The sequence below is a fragment of the Astatotilapia calliptera genome, chromosome 13 (assembly GCF_900246225.1).
Source record: "Astatotilapia calliptera chromosome 13, fAstCal1.2, whole genome shotgun sequence".
NCBI lineage: Eukaryota > Metazoa > Chordata > Actinopteri > Cichliformes > Cichlidae > Astatotilapia > Astatotilapia calliptera.
In genome coordinates this window covers 6,807,662-6,827,424 of record NC_039314.1, presented here as the reverse complement: position 1 = coordinate 6,827,424, position 19,763 = coordinate 6,807,662, and the positions used below count along the sequence as shown (strand labels likewise).

General features: G+C 40.8%; 3 protein-coding genes across 3 annotated transcripts; 2 read left to right on the top strand and 1 right to left on the bottom strand.

Moving 5' to 3' along the window:
• Positions 1 to 2,655: 2,655 nt before the first annotated feature.
• On the bottom strand, positions 2,656 to 6,937 carry dnajc12 (DnaJ (Hsp40) homolog, subfamily C, member 12). Its single transcript, XM_026190350.1, has 5 exons — positions 6,454 to 6,937; positions 5,872 to 5,950; positions 5,469 to 5,608; positions 5,244 to 5,388; positions 2,656 to 4,332 (listed from the first exon to the last, which is right to left on the bottom strand). Exons 1-5 carry the CDS (start codon positions 6,529 to 6,531, stop codon positions 4,250 to 4,252), a joined length of 525 nt encoding a protein of 174 aa, XP_026046135.1. The 5' UTR covers positions 6,532 to 6,937; the 3' UTR covers positions 2,656 to 4,249.
• Positions 6,938 to 7,173: 236 nt separating this feature from the next.
• sirt1 (sirtuin 1) lies at positions 7,174 to 15,278 on the top strand. Its single transcript, XM_026190349.1, has 9 exons — positions 7,174 to 7,630; positions 8,059 to 8,181; positions 8,359 to 8,594; positions 8,697 to 8,849; positions 11,672 to 11,819; positions 11,914 to 11,993; positions 12,395 to 12,578; positions 12,701 to 13,225; positions 13,434 to 15,278. The coding sequence occupies exons 1-9, from the start codon at positions 7,225 to 7,227 to the stop codon at positions 13,724 to 13,726; spliced, it is 2,148 nt and encodes a 715-aa protein (XP_026046134.1). The 5' UTR covers positions 7,174 to 7,224; the 3' UTR covers positions 13,727 to 15,278.
• Positions 15,279 to 15,461: 183 nt separating this feature from the next.
• cacul1 (CDK2 associated cullin domain 1) lies at positions 15,462 to 18,241 on the top strand. The gene is made up of 8 exons (XM_026190182.1): positions 15,462 to 16,105; positions 16,255 to 16,381; positions 16,550 to 16,652; positions 16,734 to 16,829; positions 16,957 to 17,059; positions 17,208 to 17,297; positions 17,397 to 17,535; positions 17,616 to 18,241. The coding sequence occupies exons 1-8, from the start codon at positions 15,784 to 15,786 to the stop codon at positions 17,653 to 17,655; spliced, it is 1,020 nt and encodes a 339-aa protein (XP_026045967.1). The 5' UTR covers positions 15,462 to 15,783; the 3' UTR covers positions 17,656 to 18,241.
• Positions 18,242 to 19,763: the final 1,522 nt, after the last annotated feature.

The window sequence follows — 19,763 nt, the reverse complement described above, 5'->3', positions numbered from 1 at the left end:
TGATTAGGTTGTTTGATATTTCCGGTAAGTACTGTTTAAAATACCAGAATAGGGAGGATGGTGTAGGTTTAAGTTTATTAGATTGACACATATATACCAACAGGACAGCGTACATCACTGTCACAACAGCATTTGTTTTCATTCAGAGGCTTTATGGCTTTTCCTATAATTCCTGGTGGGCTGTTCTCTAGTCAAAATGCCCGGGCTGATTTTTTTGTCCCAGTCCAGTCCTGCGTGTTCATCAAAGTCAATCACTGAAAGAAAAAAAAAGTTCACCGTCTCTTTGAATTTGCAGTGATGGTCATTGCTACTCCCCTCCAGTTGGAGGCGCTGTTGGACCAACAAACAGCGGTGGTTTTCAATGGAACGAGAGGACAGAGAGACCGTGTTTGACGCTTTTATAAGCTGTAAAAACGTGATGTGTGAGTGTGTGTGCTGTGTGTATATTTCTGTGGAGAGGAGAAAGAGCGTAAAAAGACTGGGTCCCGCTGTATTACTCAGGCTGCACTACAGCGTCTATTCACAGGCGCGATCCCACTACTGAGCGGCACGGGGGCTTTGACCTGCTCCGTTTCCGACCTGGGCCGGTGCACCCCTCCTTAGGCGACCTGGTGGTCCCGAGCTCCCCCAGGAGCACCATATCGATACCGAACTTAGTGCGGACACCCGATCGGCATAGTCCGCTGCAGCTCAGAGCTCCTGAGCTCAAACGATCCGCCAGCCTCAGCCTCCCGGTAGCTTGGATTACAGGCGCGCGCCACCGCACCCGGCAAGAGGCGCCCTCGTTTACGCAGACTTTAAGGTTTACACACCTGACGTCATCAGGAAACTGCTGCAGATAGCAGCCAACAGCAGCCGTAAAGGTGCTGCTCAACACACAGTCAACACACAGTTACTCATTTAAAATGTCTAGGTTTTAATAAATACAACCGAATCTTACAACCAAAGTGGTCATCTCATGTAAAAATATATAAAATTCATTATTGTATATAGTAAATATTAAGTCTAATATATGCCCTAATAAGCTATAGTACTTTTTCCTTTGGGAAGGTACCATGTGTGCAGTCTGCAATTCTGTTGCGGAAAGATGTTGAATCTATTTATTTACTGTAGAAAAATAATTGGTTTCTGTGCATTTGTTTTACCCTGGCAATAAATTAAAGTCGATTACGTTGATTAAGCATCATTAGGCGGAGGGTGGGGGGCGGTTCCCTATTTTTGCTGGGAGTTGGCAACTCTGCTAGTTAGGTATATGTAATTTTTGATTAGGTTGTTTGATATTCCCGGTAAGTACTGTTTAAAATACCAGAATAGGGAGGATGGTGTAGGTTTAAGTTTATTAGATTGATACATATATACCAACAGGACAGCGTACATCACTGTCACAACAGCATTTGTTTTCATTCAGAGGCTTTATGGCTTTTCCTGTAATTCCTGGTGGGCTGTTCTCTAGTCAAAATGCCCGGGCTGATTTTTTTGTCCCAGTCCAGTCCTGCGTGTTCATCAAAGTCAATCACTGAAAGAAAAAAAAAGTTCACCGTCTCTTTGAATTTGCAGTGATGGTCATTGCTACTCCCCTCCAGTTGGAGGCGCTGTTGGACCAACAAACAGCGGTGGTTTTCAATGGAACGAGAGGACAGAGAGACCGTGTTTGACGCTTTTATAAGCTGTAAAAACGTGATGTGTGAGTGTGTGTGCTGTGTGTATATTTCTGTGGAGAGGAGAAAGAGCGTAAAAAGACTGGGTCCCGCTGTATTACTCAGGCTGCACTACAGCGTCTATTCACAGGCGCGATCCCACTACTGAGCGGCACGGGGGCTTTGACCTGCTCCGTTTCCGACCTGGGCCGGTGCACCCCTCCTTAGGCGACCTGGTGGTCCCGAGCTCCCCCAGGAGCACCATATCGATACCGAACTTAGTGCGGACACCCGATCGGCATAGTCCGCTGCAGCTCAGAGCTCCTGAGCTCAAACGATCCGCCAGCCTCAGCCTCCCGGTAGCTTGGATTACAGGCGCGCGCCACCGCACCCGGCGAGAAACAGAAGTGCTCCTCGGGCTTTTATCTTTCACAAAAGTGACGTCACGAGTAACACAGCGCTATCAAGCGGTGAAAACCGGGTACTGTTATAAAAGGTCTACACACCGTTTCCTTTGGTTCTTTTAATTCCTCTTTAGGAACGTTAGTAAGTCGTTCCCTGAAAAAACAAAAGGTTCCCCGGATAGCCAATTAGAAGGATTCATTGAATGTGAAAGACTCCAGGAAATATTATTTCTTTTTTCTTTCTAAATTTCCAGCACTAATAAAACCCCATTGTTTATTCCACATATCTATGTACATGAGCAAATGTCTATGTACTCTGTAATAGGCCAATAAATCATAGTAATTTACTTGGTATTGACATAACTTTTTCCATATAATGTAACCTTCTTTATAAAGTAAAATAAGCTCAAGCCTAGCCTATGAACTGGAAACTGGACTGATTACTTAACACATCTTGATAACTTGGATTAACTCACCAGTAGATAACCACCAGTAAATATGACAGCATTCGGAAACTTTTTTTTTTTATTGTTTAGATTTTAATATATTTCCTCTTCTTTGCTTACAGTCCGCTACATGAATAATAGTCAGTGATACAAATAAAAGAAGGTCACTTGCATTACAAGCATTGGGTTGTCATGCCATCATTTTATTTATGATGAAATGTCTCATAAATACACTCACCAGTCACTCAGTAATGAAAATATCATCACCTAATCACATGGCAGAATCTCAGAGTATTTAGGCATATAAATACTGGATCTGATAGGAAAGCAACACTAACTCAAATAATAACTCATCACAACCAAGGTTTGCAGAAGAACATCCATGAATGCACATTATGTCAAACCTTAAACCAGATAGGCTACAGCAGCAGAAGACCACACCGTGTCCCACTCCTGTCAGCCAAGAACAAGAAACTAAGACACTGCAAAATCTGCCAGATTTGGACAACAAGGGCTTGGAAAAATGTTGCTTGGTCTAATGAGTCGATTTCTGCTAAGACATTTGAATTGTAGGGTTAGAACTTGGTGTAAACAACATGAAAGCATGGGCGGATTGTGGAAGAGACTGTGTCAGCAAGTTCCCTTAAAAGGTTTGTGCTCAAAGCTAAATCTGTGTTACAGAAACTCAGCCTTTGTGTTTTTCATTATAAGAACAAAAAAATTCTGTAGCCTGCTATTTTTAACAGCTACTTTTATAGGTAATCTTAATTTTTTGTTATTATTGTTTATTTTATTTGCGATATTTAACTATATTTATATTAGCTATATTAACTTTAAAGATTTGAAACCTCTGTTCACTTCATATGTTTTGCTACTGAACATTTAAAATATATTTCTTCTGACCGTGCAGTTAAAACAAACTAAACAATAAGTGATTTCATATCTTTACAAAATAACATATTATATTTAGCTATAGACCACATGTTGTGACTTCCTTCTGATAAAGGGTGAACATGCTGTACTAAAGCACAATTGTGGAAAACTTAAGGTTTCAATTCAAAGAATTAGTTTGGTCTCAAACAAAGCTGAAGAAGTCAAAGAATAATACTAATACAAACACAATACATTACAGCAAACAATAATATCACGCACAATCATGCCTCCACTGTATGTTACTGATAGAGATACATATATATGTATTCCATCTCACTGCCCAATAGACTGCCTGTAGGCTTCATATAAGTCTATTGGGCGGTGAGATGGAACTCGTCTCACTCAAATGCCGCCAGATCAAAAAGTATACATCTGGTAGACATTGAGGAAGACATTGTTAGAAAAAAGACAAATTTTTATATGATTCAGTGGTAAAATGATGGCTGAAGTAACATTTTTCTGGCTCTCTTTTCCCATTCACCTGAATGAGGAGCTATTAGTGAGGACACATTAAATAATTCAAACATGACAGAAATAAAATGAGGAAGCAATTTGGTGCCAGAATATGTGTCTCTACAACAAACTGTAGGGAAGGTACACACCACGGAAGAAAAATAATATTAATAATAAAGAATTTAGCCAAACGTAACATACACCTGACAGTTAGCTTTGCAACAGTCCCACCAATTATTAGGCAAGAGTAAACACAGTGAGACAGTTACTGATGTCACAGCTGCACAACAACTAAACATACTCTATAAAAGCTGGCATTACAATAAAATGGTCCCAAGTCTAGCAACACTTGGACAACATGAAAGTTTTAATATATTCAGATTTCATAATTTCGGAATTTCCGCAGCAGATTAGATGGAGAGTCACCAGCCCAGCGGAAGCGTCGATGGCAGAAATCACCTGCAGCAATGATAAGAAAAAGTCACTTCACTTCCCTTTATGCAGTTCAGTACTTTTTAAACAGCTACTGTTTACTCTAGAAGAAATTCACATGAGGAACAGTTCAGATCCTTCACTGAGTACTCAAGCCTGTTGGCTTGAGTACTCGGCTTGAGTATCCGGTAAGCTGTACTGATGCTCGTGGAGGAAAGTCTATAATCATAGCTGTGTTTCAGCTATAGTAATACTGACTTGCAAGTGTTTATCTCAGAGGTTATGACTGACTTCTAACTCTAAAAATTAGTTTCAGAACAAAGTCCTTACAGTGCTCTTTAGCGGCAAATATTTGAAACATTTTGTGGCAGTATTATAAAGGAAAAAGGAATCCACAGCGAGCTTCTGTAGAATCTCAGGAAAACTGCATCAGTCCTCAGGGCTACAGGAAAGTGTCAGCCCTGAACACTGAAGCTAAAAACTAGCTAAGAGGAAACTACTAACATGGTCTCACAGCCAAGTTGTGAATAATTGCTGAACCTGAAATTATAACCAAAATAAAATGAAATCAGTGCTTTAAAGTGGTAGCTTTGAAGTGCAAAGTGCAAAACCTCACAAAACATTGGGTGGGCGTGCAGCCCCTCTTTAATATGAGCACTAAAGAGCTCCTACTTTTATATTCCATCAGCTTAATATAAGAGCAGAGAAGCTCTTGAGCAGCTGTTCTGAATATCCATTGCCTCTCTGCAATGAAATTAGATTGAAAATACACCAAATCATGTGTATCATACTGGTATCAATTAAACTTTTCTCATGTCTGACTTTCAAAAATAAGGATCCTATGGCACTGACCACTTCCTTACTTGTATTTTGTGTGTTGTTATGTATTGCTCTCCAGCAACATCTTGCTTTAAAGAATTGGAATAAATTTCAGTTACCCGAGTATGCCGTGCTTTCACACGAAGATTTCCCCGTTTCCTGCTGCTCACAGTGAAAGCTCTCTGCTTGTGACGTGATGGGGTCTTCTGGTTTGGAGCCCTCCAACATTGGTTCCTTCTTATTTCTCACAGCCCAGTGCATTGACTGTAAACAAATTAGCAGGCTTTTTAAGTGTCAATGGTTGCACAGTGTTTTTAAGAATCTAAAGAGAGGACATTACGTACAGTTTTCACTGAGTCGTTCAAGGCCTGCCAGTCATGGAATGGGATCGTAACTCCGCTTCTTTTCCAAAGATCATAGTTTTTCCTTTTGGTTTCATCGCATAAAACCTCTTTGGCTTCCTGCAGCTTCTGGAAATCTGCCACTTTCACAACAGAAAAAACGGTTTTAATATAAAATTTAGAATTTAATAAAGCAATTTACTGTATACAGCTGTAAGCATCCGCTCTATTAGCATTATTTGCTTTGAAGTTAAGACATCAGAAACAGACATTAACTATGTAAGAAAAGTGTGAATGAAGAGGTAATGAAGGGGTAATAGCACACTTTGTAATACTTTATTGCTTCGGGCTATGAAAAAAAGGTTATATGAAATATGACTCACACACAGTTGTGTGTGTGCATTACCTGCTCTTGGGCTGTCGAGGTGTTTGTCTGGATGACATGCCAAGGCTCGAATCTTGTATTCATTGAGAATCTGTTCAGTCTGCAAGAGAACAAAACAAAACTAACCTCATAGTCTGATGTGATCTAATCAATAAGATCTATGTTATCTTGACCGTGTTATTGACTATTTGAGACCCTCAGCTCTGCCAGTCTATGAGTGTTGCTGATTGCTGAGTAATATATTGAGTGAAAATTGGCGATCACAAGACCACGGTGGATATGTGTGTTGATGTTGATAATCAAAGATTTGTTTTAGTAAGATACATTAAAAAATCACACTGATTGCATATCTAATCTAGTTATACACAAATTAATTTAAATGCTGGCTGGCAGACACTGGATGACGCACGACTAGTTTCACATCAACAGGTCTCTGTTGGTTCAGCCTAATCTGAGGCACACATACATTTTTATTTTCACATTTTTTGACTCAGCAGCGTATAGGCTATTGACCCAAATAATTACTGACTTATAGATCGAGACTATATCCGTTCAGCAACCCAGGAAATAGTCTGAGCCTTAAACCCACTGACGAGAACTTACCGATGACAGTTCATCACATCCCAGTAACCCGTAGTAATCCTCCAAATCCTCAGGTTTACAGCTCAAAACAGCCTCCATAAAAATCTGTCGGAGAAGCACGTATGGCTTCTTTTAACGGACCACAAATGCTGCTGAACGTGATCACAGCTGATCAGTTAAAGCGTTGCCAAAGGGTCCCCCCTCTCACTCACTTACTATAACCAACTAGCTAACTACTAACTGTTAGCAAAGTTTGTCTTAGTATGGTTTTGTCAGCTAGCGTTAGATTTCAGGGATTATTAAACTGTTAAAATTGTCAAGGGAGATCTCTCCTGAGTTGTTGGGAGAGCCCAGCTGCCCCTTTTTACCGTATGACGTACGATGCATTCAAGGGTCTTGATAATGGTCCTGCTTACTAGAAAATTCATTTATTCATCTGGCTAAGAAACAAAGGCAATGGTAGCTTTAGGAAATTAAAAATGTTATATTTTTATGTAGTAAAACTAAATTTCTTTCACATACTTAAGGCTTGTGTGGCAACGAAAAAAGAAAATGACAGATTTGTAACTGGGGCATTAATTAAGCTTTCAACGGCTGCACGTCAATATAAAATCGTTTATATTTACGCGAAACACATCACCGAAAGGCTTGAAAGATTCGTGAGGGCTAACCTATGATTAGAAATCATCCGACAGCACTTGAAGGCAACAATATTTGTTATGGTATAATGTCAGCGACGTAGAGGGGGGCGTTTCGCTCGTGACTACTGGTGGAGAACGAGTCACGTGTGCTATGCAAATGAGCCAGCTGTCCGAGAGGAAGGCTCCTGCTCAGCGGCTCTGCGGGCTGAAGATGGCGGACGGAGAGAACAGTCTCAAAACGGCCCTTTCGGGCGCCTCCGATACGGGGGAACCTCCGGCTAAGATTTCGAAAATCAGTCCAGGAACTAACTATGGACTAAAAGCCGTCGAAGCGGACCAGTTCTCGTGCGTCTCCGCGGCAACTGAGAGCTGGGAGGCGGCGTTGAATTGTGCGCAGCCCGCGGAGAAGGAAGCTAAGCCGGTGATGGCGGTAGAACAGGCCCCGGCAGCGCTAGGCGGAGACAACAATGGACTGGAAGTATTGCTCTCCGACCCTCACAAGCCAGTTGGGAAACTGGACGACACCACTGTCTTTGGCGCAACCGAGGACAGTCCAGGTATAAAAAGAGAAAAACTTTGAGTATTTAAGTGACTTACAGTGAGAAAAATTCTCTTTGCCAACTTAACCGGTGAGCTAACTGGCTCCATGTGAAACAGTTAACTTTGCTAATGTTAAATACAGTAATGCTGTGTGGGTGTCGAGAACTGTGTACTCCTGAAAACGGGAACTTTTCCACTAAATTATATTTCGCTAAACGGAAGTAGAACTCTATCAGTGATCCTGCCAGCACAAATTTGTCCATTTAACTTTTTCATAACCACGCAAAACTTTGAGAGCAACTTAGCGTTTGTTAGCCGGTTGAAAGTTGACTTTGAGAGACTGCGTTCACCGATTTACTTTTGTAACGGGTCGTAGCAGTTATTAAAGAGAGTCGCGACTTATATCTAGTCTTATTTAGTTAATCTTCTCCATGTCTGTACTTAGATTTTCTTGGGCACGATGATCTTCCCTCTAACGGTTTGGCTGTCACTCCGGAGCACATCACTGAAGACGATGACAGGTCCTCACATGCAAGCTCCAGCGACTGGACTCCTCAACCGCAAATAGGTAACTAAGATAATCAGATCATTAATAAACTACAATATCTTAGATTACGCCACTTATAATATGTATTTAGTGTGTATGTATATATTTAAACCACATAATAATTGTTTGCATTGTACAAGTATGTGTGTACAATTTTTGAAATCCAGCCATACTGAGATGTTATGTTCTTGCTCGCAGGTTCCTACAGTTTCATCCAGCAGCACATTAGAGAGACAGATCCAAGGGCCATCCTGAGGGATTTGCTGCCCGAGACTGTACTCCCACCAGATTTAGATGACATGACATTGTGGCAGATCATCATCAACATCTCAGAGCCTCCAAAAAGAAAGAAGCGGAAAGATATTAATACCTTAGAAGATGTAGTCAGGCTACTACATGAAAGTAAAAGGATACTAGTGCTGACTGGTGCTGGGGTATGCATTTTTTACTTTATCATGTAGCTCTACTGTGTAAATTCGATTTTCAGTACTAGTGTTCATTGCATTTCCTTATTATTTTTATTTTATTTGTTGTAGGTTTCAGTTTCATGTGGAATACCAGACTTCCGCTCCAGAGATGGAATTTATGCACGGCTTGCTGTAGATTTTCCAGATCTTCCAGATCCTCAAGCTATGTTTGATATTGAGTACTTCAGACGGGACCCTAGACCGTTTTTTAAGTTTGCTAAGGTTGGTTTTACATGAACAATAGAATAACAATTTGAATGCTCTCTAACAAAGAATTATTAATCTTAATCCAAACCATAAATCTCTTCATGTAGACCATTGCAAGGTCTACATGACTAGTGGATTGTGCACTTTCATTCTGTGAAAGGGTCATTTTGAAAGGGAAACTACTTAAATGTAAGCCGCTTATGAGTTCCTGTTAAATTTTGTAATGTTGTTTAATACGGTGCCCCACACCCCCATGTTTACACCAACTTTTAAATGGAGAATCAGAACCTGTTTTTTAAGTTAACTTAAAACATAACATAATGTTCAGTTAAATTTGACCCATTTTGACATTTGGCAACAGTTAAGAAAAAAAAAACCATATACAGGGAGTGCAGAATTTTTAGGCAAGTTGTATTTTTGAGGAATAATTTTATTATTGAACAACAACCATGTTCTCAATGAACCCAAAAAACTCATTAATATCAAAGCTGAATGTTTTTGGAAGTAGTTTTTAGTTTGTTTTTAGTTTTAGCTATTTTAGGGGGATATCTGTGTGTGCAGGTGACTATTACTGTGCATAATTATTAGGCAATTTAACAAAAAACAAATATATACCCATTTCAATTATTTATTTTCACCAGTGAAACCAATATAACATCTCCACATTCACAAATATACATTTCTGACATTCAAAAACAAAACAAAAACAAATCAGCGACCAACATAGCCACCTTTCTTTGCAAGGACACTCAAAAGCCTGCCATCCATGGATTCTGTCAGTGTTTTGATCTGTTCACCATCAACATTGCGTGCAGCAGCAACCACAGCCTCCCAGACACTGTTCAGAGAGGTGTACTGTTTTCCCTCCTTGTAAATCTCACATTTGATGATGGACCACAGGTTCTCAATGGGGTTCAGATCAGGTGAACAAGGAGGCCATGTCATTAGTTTTTCTTCTTTTATACCCTTTCTTGCCAGCCACGCTGTGGAGTACTTGGACGCGTGTGATGGAGCATTGTCCTGCATGAAAAGCATGTTTTTCTTGAAGGATGCAGACTTCTTCCTGTACCACTGCTTGAAGGTGTCTTCCAGAAACTGGCAGTAGGACTGGGAGTTGAGCTTGACTCCATCCTCAACCCGAAAAGGCCCCACAAGCTCATCTTTGATGATACCAGCCCAAACCAGTACTCCACCTCCACCTTGCTGGTGTCTGAGTGGGACTGGAGCTCTCTGCCCTTTACCAATCCAGCCACGGGCCCATCCATCTGGCCCATCAAGACTCACTCTCATTTCATCAGTCCATAAAACCTTAGAAAAACCAGTCTTGAGATATTTCTTGGCCCAGTCTTGACGTTTCAGCTTGTGTGTCTTGTTCAGTGGTGGTCGTCTTTCAGCCCTTCTTACCTTGGCCATGTCTCTGAGTATTGCACACCTTGTGCTTTTGGGCACTCCAGTGATGTTGCAGCTCTGAAATATGGCCATACTGGTGGCAAGTGGCATCTTGGCAGCTGCACGCTTGACTTTTCTCAGTTCATGGGCAGTTATTTTGCGCCTTGGTTTTTCCACACGCTTCTTGCGACTCTGTTGACTATTTTGAATGAAACGCTTGATTGTTCGATGATCACGCTTCAGAAGCTTTGCAATTTTGAGACTGCTGCATCCCTCTGCAAGATATCTCACTATTTTTGACTTTTCTGAGCCTGTCAAGTCCTTCTTTTGACCCATTTTGCCAAAGGAAAGGACGTTGCCTAATAATTATGCACACCTGATATAGGGTGTTGATGTCATTAGACCACACCCCTTCTCATTACAGAGATGCACATCACCTAATATGCTTAATTGGTAGTAGGCTTTCGAGCCTATACAGCTTGGAGTAAGACAACATGCATGAAGAGGATGATGTGGACAAAATACTCATTTGCCTAATAATTCTGCACTCCCTGTATGTCTTTTAGCTTGAAATTGTTTAATTTTCCTAAAGTAACTTAAAATTTTATCACAAGAACTGTTTGTGTTCCCACCAGATTTGATCAGGCCCCTGCAGGGACGGGAAATTTAAAGGATCGTGGGGAATTCTCCAAACAGTGAAATAGTAAAAGAACACAGGAGTGATCAAATAAGATCCACAAAATAACAGAGGCTATACAGAAGTCAGAGGGTCCCTTATCATAGACACAATATCTGTAATAGGGTGGGAAGGTGGTCCATATACAGTAGTATATTGTGGTACAGTGTTGCCTCACAGCAATACTTTTCCTGGTTGAAAAAATTGCTTAAAGTTCAATAGCTGTGTGGGTGTGTCTTGTAAACTTACACAGCATTTAATGTTTTTATCTTCTCTCTTAAGCACATTGTGTTTACATATTAATAAATGTGCTACATGAATAAAATTGCAATTAAGTACTCCAAATAAAGTACTGTATGTATTTGCTAATAGAGATTAAAACAGATCTCATAAGATGGGTTGGGTCATAACATTACAAAAGGACCTGAGCTGCCATTTCAGTGAGTGTGAGAAACTGATGTGGAAGTCCCACACATGCCAGGTTTCCTAGCACTGCTTTGAATGCACAGACTAGTTTGCATTAAGCATTTTGTATATATATTGTGTTCTAAGTCAGTTAATACTGCACTCTGAAAAAGGTTTAAAAAAAGGTTTTAAAGATTGATCACTGATTTATTATTATCAAATATATTCAAACCATGCTATGAGGCATGAAATATAAACAGTTATTAAGTGTTTAAATATGGTCCAGAAAAGCCATGGTGGGGGCATATGACTATAGCAATGTTTGCATTTTCTTCACAAGTACTGAATGCATAATTTTATATTACAGGAGATCTACCCTGGGCAGTTTGAACCTTCTCCCTGTCATAGATTTATATCTATGCTAGATAAGCAAAGAAAGCTGCTGCGCAATTATACGCAAAACATTGATACACTGGAACAAGTGGCTGGGGTTCAGCGGATTATCCAGTGTCACGGTGAGTGGTGCATGTGATTGATCCCTCTTGCTTATTTCGTTATTTGTTTTTTTTATAGTTCTTCCCCAGTAATTCAATGTCAGTTATATTTTAGGGTCATTTGCAACTGCATCCTGTCTCGTCTGTAAGCACAAAGTGGACTGTGAGGCTATAAGGGAAGACATCTTTAACCAGGTATGTGTTCACTGCAATCTAATCCAGGATACCACTTTTTTGCAGACACTGTTGGATGTTGCACCATCACCAAGGCCAATAATGCAGATACAGATTGCATGTAGAAACATCGTGTGAAAAACCTCTTTAATAAGTATAAGGATTTATCTGTATATATTTGCTGTTAGGGGTCTCAAATATCTACGTAATTACTTGTAAACAAGGGAAACCACATGGACATCAAAAGCTGATAATACCCTTTTTAGTTTTACCTCCCAAACAACCCATAACATAGCTGACTGTTTAAAATATTCCAGAAAGATTGCCTTGTTATTGCTGTGAGTGATTGCCCACCCCATAAAATTTGGATGGTGTTTAGTGGCGCTGTAGTAAATAAATAATACATTAAATTCATCCATCAGGTTGTCCCTCATTGTCCACGGTGTCCAGATATCCCTCTGGCAATCATGAAACCAGACATTGTCTTCTTTGGAGAGAACCTTCCAGAAATGTTTCACAGAGCCATGAAACAGGATAAAGATGAGGTGGATCTCTTGATCGTCATTGGCTCTTCGCTTAAAGTCCGACCGGTTGCCCTCATCCCAAGTATGTTTTATCGAAACGGATTCACTTTTAGTGTCTGTAACATTAAACATACTAACCGATATGTTTCTGTATGCTTTGCATGTCATTCAAACACCGAATATTTGTTTTTCCTCTCTATCCAGACTCCATTCCTCATGAAGTGCCTCAGGTCCTGATCAATCGGGAGCAGCTGCCTCATCTGAACTTTGACGTGGAGCTACTCGGGGACTGTGACGTCATTATCAACGAGCTCTGTCATCGATTGGGTGGAGACTTTGAGCAGCTCTGCTACAACACTGTAAGATTAACTGAGATCACAGAGAAACCCCCTCGGTTACCAGAACAGCCACCAAGCGAGGCCTTGTCTGCTTCGAGTGATGCGACTCAGGAGGAGCAGAAGCGGCACACTACAGACTCTGTAAATATGCCTTCGGAGGAGACAGAAAGTCTGAATGTCACAGAGACTGCTGATAATAATGTTACACCTCTAGAGCCTTGTCCAAATGCTCAGTGTCCAACGGAGAGCACTGAATCTCCAGAGAAAGCAGCAGAAGGTGCGCCAAAAGAGGAGGCACCCGAACGAAAGAGTCAAACCTCCAACCTTGAATTTCGTAGACGTTGCTGGATGAGTCGAGTTAACAGAACTCCAATCAGCAAACGCCTTGAGGGTAAGATTTAGACCACGGTAAACAAGCAAAGCTGCTTTAATGTAACAAATAAATTGATTTTGGATGTGTGACAAAATCGTGCAAAGACATGTTGTGTGTCCCTTTGCTCAGCAGTTTTTTTTTTTCTCCCTCCATACAACTGTCATAAACAATGAACAGATCCCAGATAGGTGTGCAAAGCTCACTGATCCTCTTTTGTTTTCCACAGCAGGCCAATACCTGTTTCAACCACCAAATCACTATATCTTCCACGGGGCAGAGGTTTATTCTGACTCTGAAGATGAGACGTCGAGCTCCTGCGGGAGTGACAGCGAGGACTCTGAATGCTGTGCTGAAGGGGAGGAAGACGACAGCGAGCCGGAGGATGCCGACGTAGTACCAGCAGTGGATGGAGAAACATGCCTCAAAGACATAGTACAGCACACTGTAGCCACTGAGGCCACGTCAAGTGTGCAGACAGACAATAATTCTGAAAAGACTGAGAGTACCACACACCTTTAAATGTAAATTACCCAGTCAACAAAGCACTAATTGTCTTTTTATAGATATATATAAATATATACATATAAGTTTCATATATTTTTGAATCTTCATCCTTAATATTCAGGGTTTCCTCCAGAAATGTTGTTAGACCCAGTGGTCAAAGGAGATTTATTCTGTTTGGTAGCAAATAATCCAGTCTTTCTCGCTTTTCAAACCATAAGTAGGTAGTAAATAATAGGCTGTATGAGTGGAAGAGCATTAAATTAGACGAAAAAGTCTTGGCTGTTAGCTACACAAATCAAAAAAAGAGTATTAGTTTATCACAGTTCACCTGTTCATTTTTTACTTTCAGGATTCCCTGTTATAACTCTTCTGAGTGTGTGTATTTGTGGGCTAACAAACTGAACAGCTGTAGCTGCTCTTTCATAGATTGAAAGTAAATGTAAATACATTCAAACATGTTTAGTGTTCAGCGGGCCTCTGGGCTGTCAGTATTCTGGTGGAAACCCTGCTCTCGTTTTTCATAAAGTTGAAGTTGTGTGGCAACTTTGTGTGAATATGCAGCAGGTTTTTTTTCCCTCTTCTTTCTTTCTCTGCCCTGTTTGGTCACATGCACATGTGTCTGAAACTACATACTGTATACTACTTACTAAATAGAGTACTGTGGGGGGTTTTTTTTTCTTATGTTTACTTTCCATGTTCTTTTCTGATTTTACATTCACATTTTCAGAAATTGAATTATTACTTTAATTTAGATTAAGCTTTAATTTCTACATTGCAGTGACTACAGGCAAATGTTCCAAATGTTATTTTCGGTCCATACAACGACATCACCTGTGGTCTAATAATACTTTTTAGAGCTGGTTCATGCTACCATTAGAAACATCAGTTTGTAAGCCAGCAGCTGATAAATGGTGGGTACTATGAGTTTCAGACACATACATAAATCTTCTGATGGTTTACTTGAACGCACTAACTGCAATATAGAAAGTTCAGTTCTGCCTTTTCATAAGGGTCATTGGTGGAAAAGTGACAGTACTCTTTAATTTTAGACCAAAGAACACTTTATCAACACTCTCCTTCATTGTCATAAGCTTTGTATGTTTAATCTGTCATTTAAAATTTGGGAAAAAATATATAACTATCGACAAGGTGTTCCTTCTGACATGTGGCAGCTACTTTTTATGGTCAAGCCTCTTATTTTTATACTCTGATGTGAGACATACTCATCAAAGGGTAGATGATGGTTTTTATCTGTACAAAGGTATACTGAGTTGTAATAATAAGCCTTAGGAATATATTCACATTGAAAATGGCACTTTTTGTCCTCCTTATAAACCTGGTTTTGTTGCCTGTGTCACTTTTCATTGAGCATTAAGGAGTCTGCTGCCTGCAAAGTGTTGGTATATAGACATAATTGAGCCACTGTGTTGGATACATGTCTACACCAACATAATTCACATGCCATTGACAAGGTAATGTTTTGTTTACGTTTTAAGAAGGAACATTTTTACATCATTCTAGTTGTTATTTCTCATGGAGTTCTCAGTAAAAAATATAGGAAAGAAAATTTTTCTGACCTCTCATTTCTATTATTGCAAACGCATCTGATTGGTGTCAATATCAGTATCGTCAGACATTAACACAGCGCCACCTAGTGTTTCATCCGGCTAGTTCCTGAGTCACGTGAGCTCTTGAAGTTTGGTGAGACGGTGGGGTCCAATTTCAACATCAAATTTGGTGGACCGCATCGGGGGCTTGCGCATGCGTATTATGGTACCTAGTTTTAAATGTGTTTTATTAAGCATTTTAGTTGTCACTCGGCTTATCACATTGTTTAGCTAGCCGCAAATTCACGTATAGAAAGCCAAGGAACATTATATAGCCCTAAAACCTCGGAACTACATTTCCCAACATCCTTTCAGCTGCCCTGTAATACGGCGTGTCGTAAAACTTAAAAGGAAAACGGTGATGGACTCCGCCGGAGACGCCTGACAGTTTTTGTGTTCATCTTTAATTGTTGTCTGAAATGTTCATCTAGCGACGCAGTGCTTCGGTTCACCGGACCAGTGAAAATGGAGGCTATGGAAGATGACAGTTTGGACGTAAAAGACGACCATAACCACAACTACCGCGCGAGCGGCAGTAATAAAGTCCGCACGTATCTTAGCAGCCAGCTGTCGGAGATATCGACGGTCCCGCAGCCCGTCTGTGCGACGGTGCCGGTTGGAGAAGCGGGTACTCGACAAGGGAAACTGTGGTCCGGTGCAACCGGCGGGTCAAAGTTCATGGACTCGGATACAGGCAGCGAGAGCAGCGAAGTCAGCGAGACTGACAGCACCGCTCCGGGAGCTGCTTCCGAGGGAAAATTCGCCCTCGACTCGACTTCCAAGTTCCGTAAGTTCACTCGAAGCAGGGCCCGAGAGCTCACGGTCTCAACGCAGCTCGGCCTCCGATTATGTTAGTAATGTATGTGGAGAGTGATGCTTTTGGCTTCTGTTCGGTCTGACATGAAGGCTTAATTCAGCTCCCCTCTCTTCACACAGTTCTGAATGCAATGGCAGTGGAGGACTACCGGAAAAACCACTGGCCAAACCTGGAAAAGGCAGTTGACCGTCTGCTGATTCAGAATCCCACAGACCACATCTCGGTTTCTTATGCACAGATATACAGGTGAGACAGCACAAGTAAAGGGATGTTGAATAAACACCCCTCTGAACTAGACACCCCCCCCAGATTATGATTTCTGTTGCCATAAGAAGCGCCATATATATATATATTACCATGTGATTAACTGAGAATTTTAATATAACCTCAAATGCCTGTCTTTTGTTTTCCTAGTTATGTCTACAAGTGTGTTTGTCAGCAGCACTCTGAGCTGCTCTACAATGATCTGACATCAAAAATAACAGGTCACCTGCAGCAGGTTTCCGCCCATCTACAAGTAAGCAAACCCAAATGCAAGATGTAATCGTACAGCACATGCAGAAACTAAAAAACTAACTCTTTTTGCAATGTTTTGCAGGCTAGCCCACTCGAGAACTTCATTGAAAATTTCAACATTGCACTGACACAATATATAGCTTCTCTTCAGTGTATAGTCCCCGTCTTTATGTACTTGGTAGGTACCACTTATCAGCTTTTTTCCCCCCCTTTTAATCAAATATTTGGCAAATCCCATGCAGGGAAGTGTAGTTTTGTGTTAGTTTGTTACTTAAATTTATGTTTGCACACGCTTCTCTTTTCAGAACAAGTTCTACATTGAGTCCAAACTGAACCGAGACCTCAGAGAGGATCTGATGAAGCTGTTCGCTGATCACGTCGCAGAAAAACACGTGAACACACTGATGCGTGAGTGTACCGCTTCATCTCATGCGCTTTGCTCTGATTAATCACGATGTGATGCAAAGTCACAAAAAGGGGAAATTAAATAAATAAAAATCCTCCCTTTGGTCAAGTCAGTTGACACCATCTTGTCCATTGTGCTCGTTCTTTTCAGCTCTGCTCATTAAAGCTCGGTCCATGCCCTTTGAAGTGCAACCCTCAACAATGGCTAGTGTGGTTAAGGGCCTGTACAGCCTCCGACCAGGTGATTTTAGATAAATTATTTATCTCACACTCCTCTTATTCACAGATTTTTTTTTTTTAAATTAATTAATTCATTTTTGATTTTGGTTTCCTCTCTCAGAGTGGGCCCAGCTCGCCCCAGATCTATTCTCCGGGTTTATCCCCCAGATTAACCCTCCTGCTGTAGAGTCTCTGCTGCAAGACTACGCTGCTCATGACCAGAAACTACAGATGGAGCTCTCCATGAATGGATTCCCACGGTCAGTTTTCCAGAGTCTTTAGCATCAAATGAAGACTGAGTCACATCTGCTTTAACTTGGGTCTTGTGCTTGTTTTCCAGAGGTGACCAGTCTCGCAAACGGGCCAGCGAGGACTCGTGATGGCCGGCGTCACTGGATTTGCTGCAGAACTAATACTGTGCCTCTTAAGTCTTTATCACAAGTTGTCTCCCTGGACTAGGTACAACGCTAACAGTGCGTCATCCCTTTTTAACTCGAGGTCACGAAACACTGTGAATAACAAAGACAGCATGATGGGTTGTTGAGCAGAAGGATTTAAAAAAAGGAAAAAGTGGCTCACAGACTTCCATTTTGGTGCTTTCCTTCTGATTTCTTCATCTTCCGCTCATCTGAAGAGTGCCTTCACGGTGTCCGTCTGACTGAATATCATGATGAAGCTGACGATCCATTCCTAACCTTTAACATGGAAGTGTTTTGTGTTGTCTTTGATATACGGGGCTAATTAAGACTCTATTGCTGCTGCTAATAATATTGTTTGTGTGTTAATATCATAAATCCCTTGGTGTCGCCCACATATTGTGTATCTCAGTGGCTACAGTCAACACAAATGAGTGTGGAAAGAAGTGGGAGCTAGGTCACTCAGCTTAGCTATGACTCTCTTCTTCCTGTTGCTTAAAATGTCTTATCATGCTCAGTCATCCAGGTAAGTAATTCCCAAAAAGTTGATTCTGTTCATCTGGATGTAGCGTTTTCAGTGGGAGAAACATTTTTTCGTCACTTATCCCAAGTGACTTCTTCAGTCTCAGCTGAGTGCAGGTTTCCCCAACCAAAGACCATGGTTTTTGATCAGTTGTTGTTGGTCAGCTGAGACTGAAGAAGTCACCGATTGACGAAAATGTTTCTCCCACTGAAAACGCTACATCCAGATGTAGGGGTTATTGCTGTTGCCTTTACTGTTTGGGTAAGCCAGGTTGTATTTTCCAGTTTTGCCAAAGAGGATAACTGTTCTTTTGTTTTTTCTTTAAACACAATGTGTTGGGTTCCAGTTTATGTTCTCAATGTTGTATGCTGTCTGAGTCACTGAGCCATTTAATTTTATTCTTTACTAATAAGTTAAAGCTTTGGTTCACCCACTGGTTTACCCTCAAGTCATTCTGCCTTTAATGACAACTTGTTTGTTTAAGCCTTGCACGTAGGAGGAGGAGGTTGCCGTATACAGGAAGTAACACTGAGTGCCATACAGTTAAAAGGACCACATAATACCATTTGAGGATTTCCTGATTTTATTTTATTTTTACATTTTTATTTATTTTATGTAACCTCACCTTGCCTAAATTTCCCCCTAAATTGCCACCTCCATGTTTGTATTCTTGGACCCAACCAGAGTGGCTCTGCATGATTTCCCATCCAAAAGAATCCCTGTTTATCTTATACTGAGCCTCAGTGCCGCCTGAAGCAGTATTGTTTTTGGGCTCGCTTTCTTTTGATTGGCTGCCGCCACATGAACAAAAGATTTGAACAGCAAGTAGGAGGGGCTTCAGTCACAGGCCTGCATAGCTGAATGACCGTATTAAGGATATCTGCTTAGAGTGACATCATAGAGAGCCGGGGGGAAAAAAATCTGTCTCAAATTAAGTGTTTAAAGCAGTTTGATACCTCAGCCTCGCAGTGGTTACCCGTATGTTCACTGCACTCATGATTTGAAACTCTGATGATGTTTAGTTTGAGCAGTCACCACTGGAACAGGATAATGGGTCCACTTTAACAAAGCAAATGATATGCAAATGTGGTTTTGTGCCAGAGCACATGCTCTTCATGTTGTAAATAGTTTTTGCCTCTCCATACCGGTATGTGTACACTAGCTTTTGTCACAGGTGCGTTTTTTGTTAAACAAGTCACTCGAATAAATGTGTTTGATACAAGTTCCTACACTGTTTTAAGTGTAATTAGATGCTCAGGCTTGCTTTTTGTTTCTATCTCGCGTTACTTCAAATGAACTAATCACAGGACATGATTTCATTATTCTAGCTTTTACAACTGGGTCCTGTCATCAAGCAGGGTTGTTATACAGCTAATGAAGTCAAGAGGAATCTAAATCATTAGGGATGCTGAACACTAGCTGTACTAGATTACATGTCTCACCTTTTAATTTTACATGATGCAAAATTAATTCATGTTTAAACCCACTGTGAATGGCTCAAATACTGTTTCAGCAATCTGTTTTTATCTCAAAATCAATAAAATCCTTG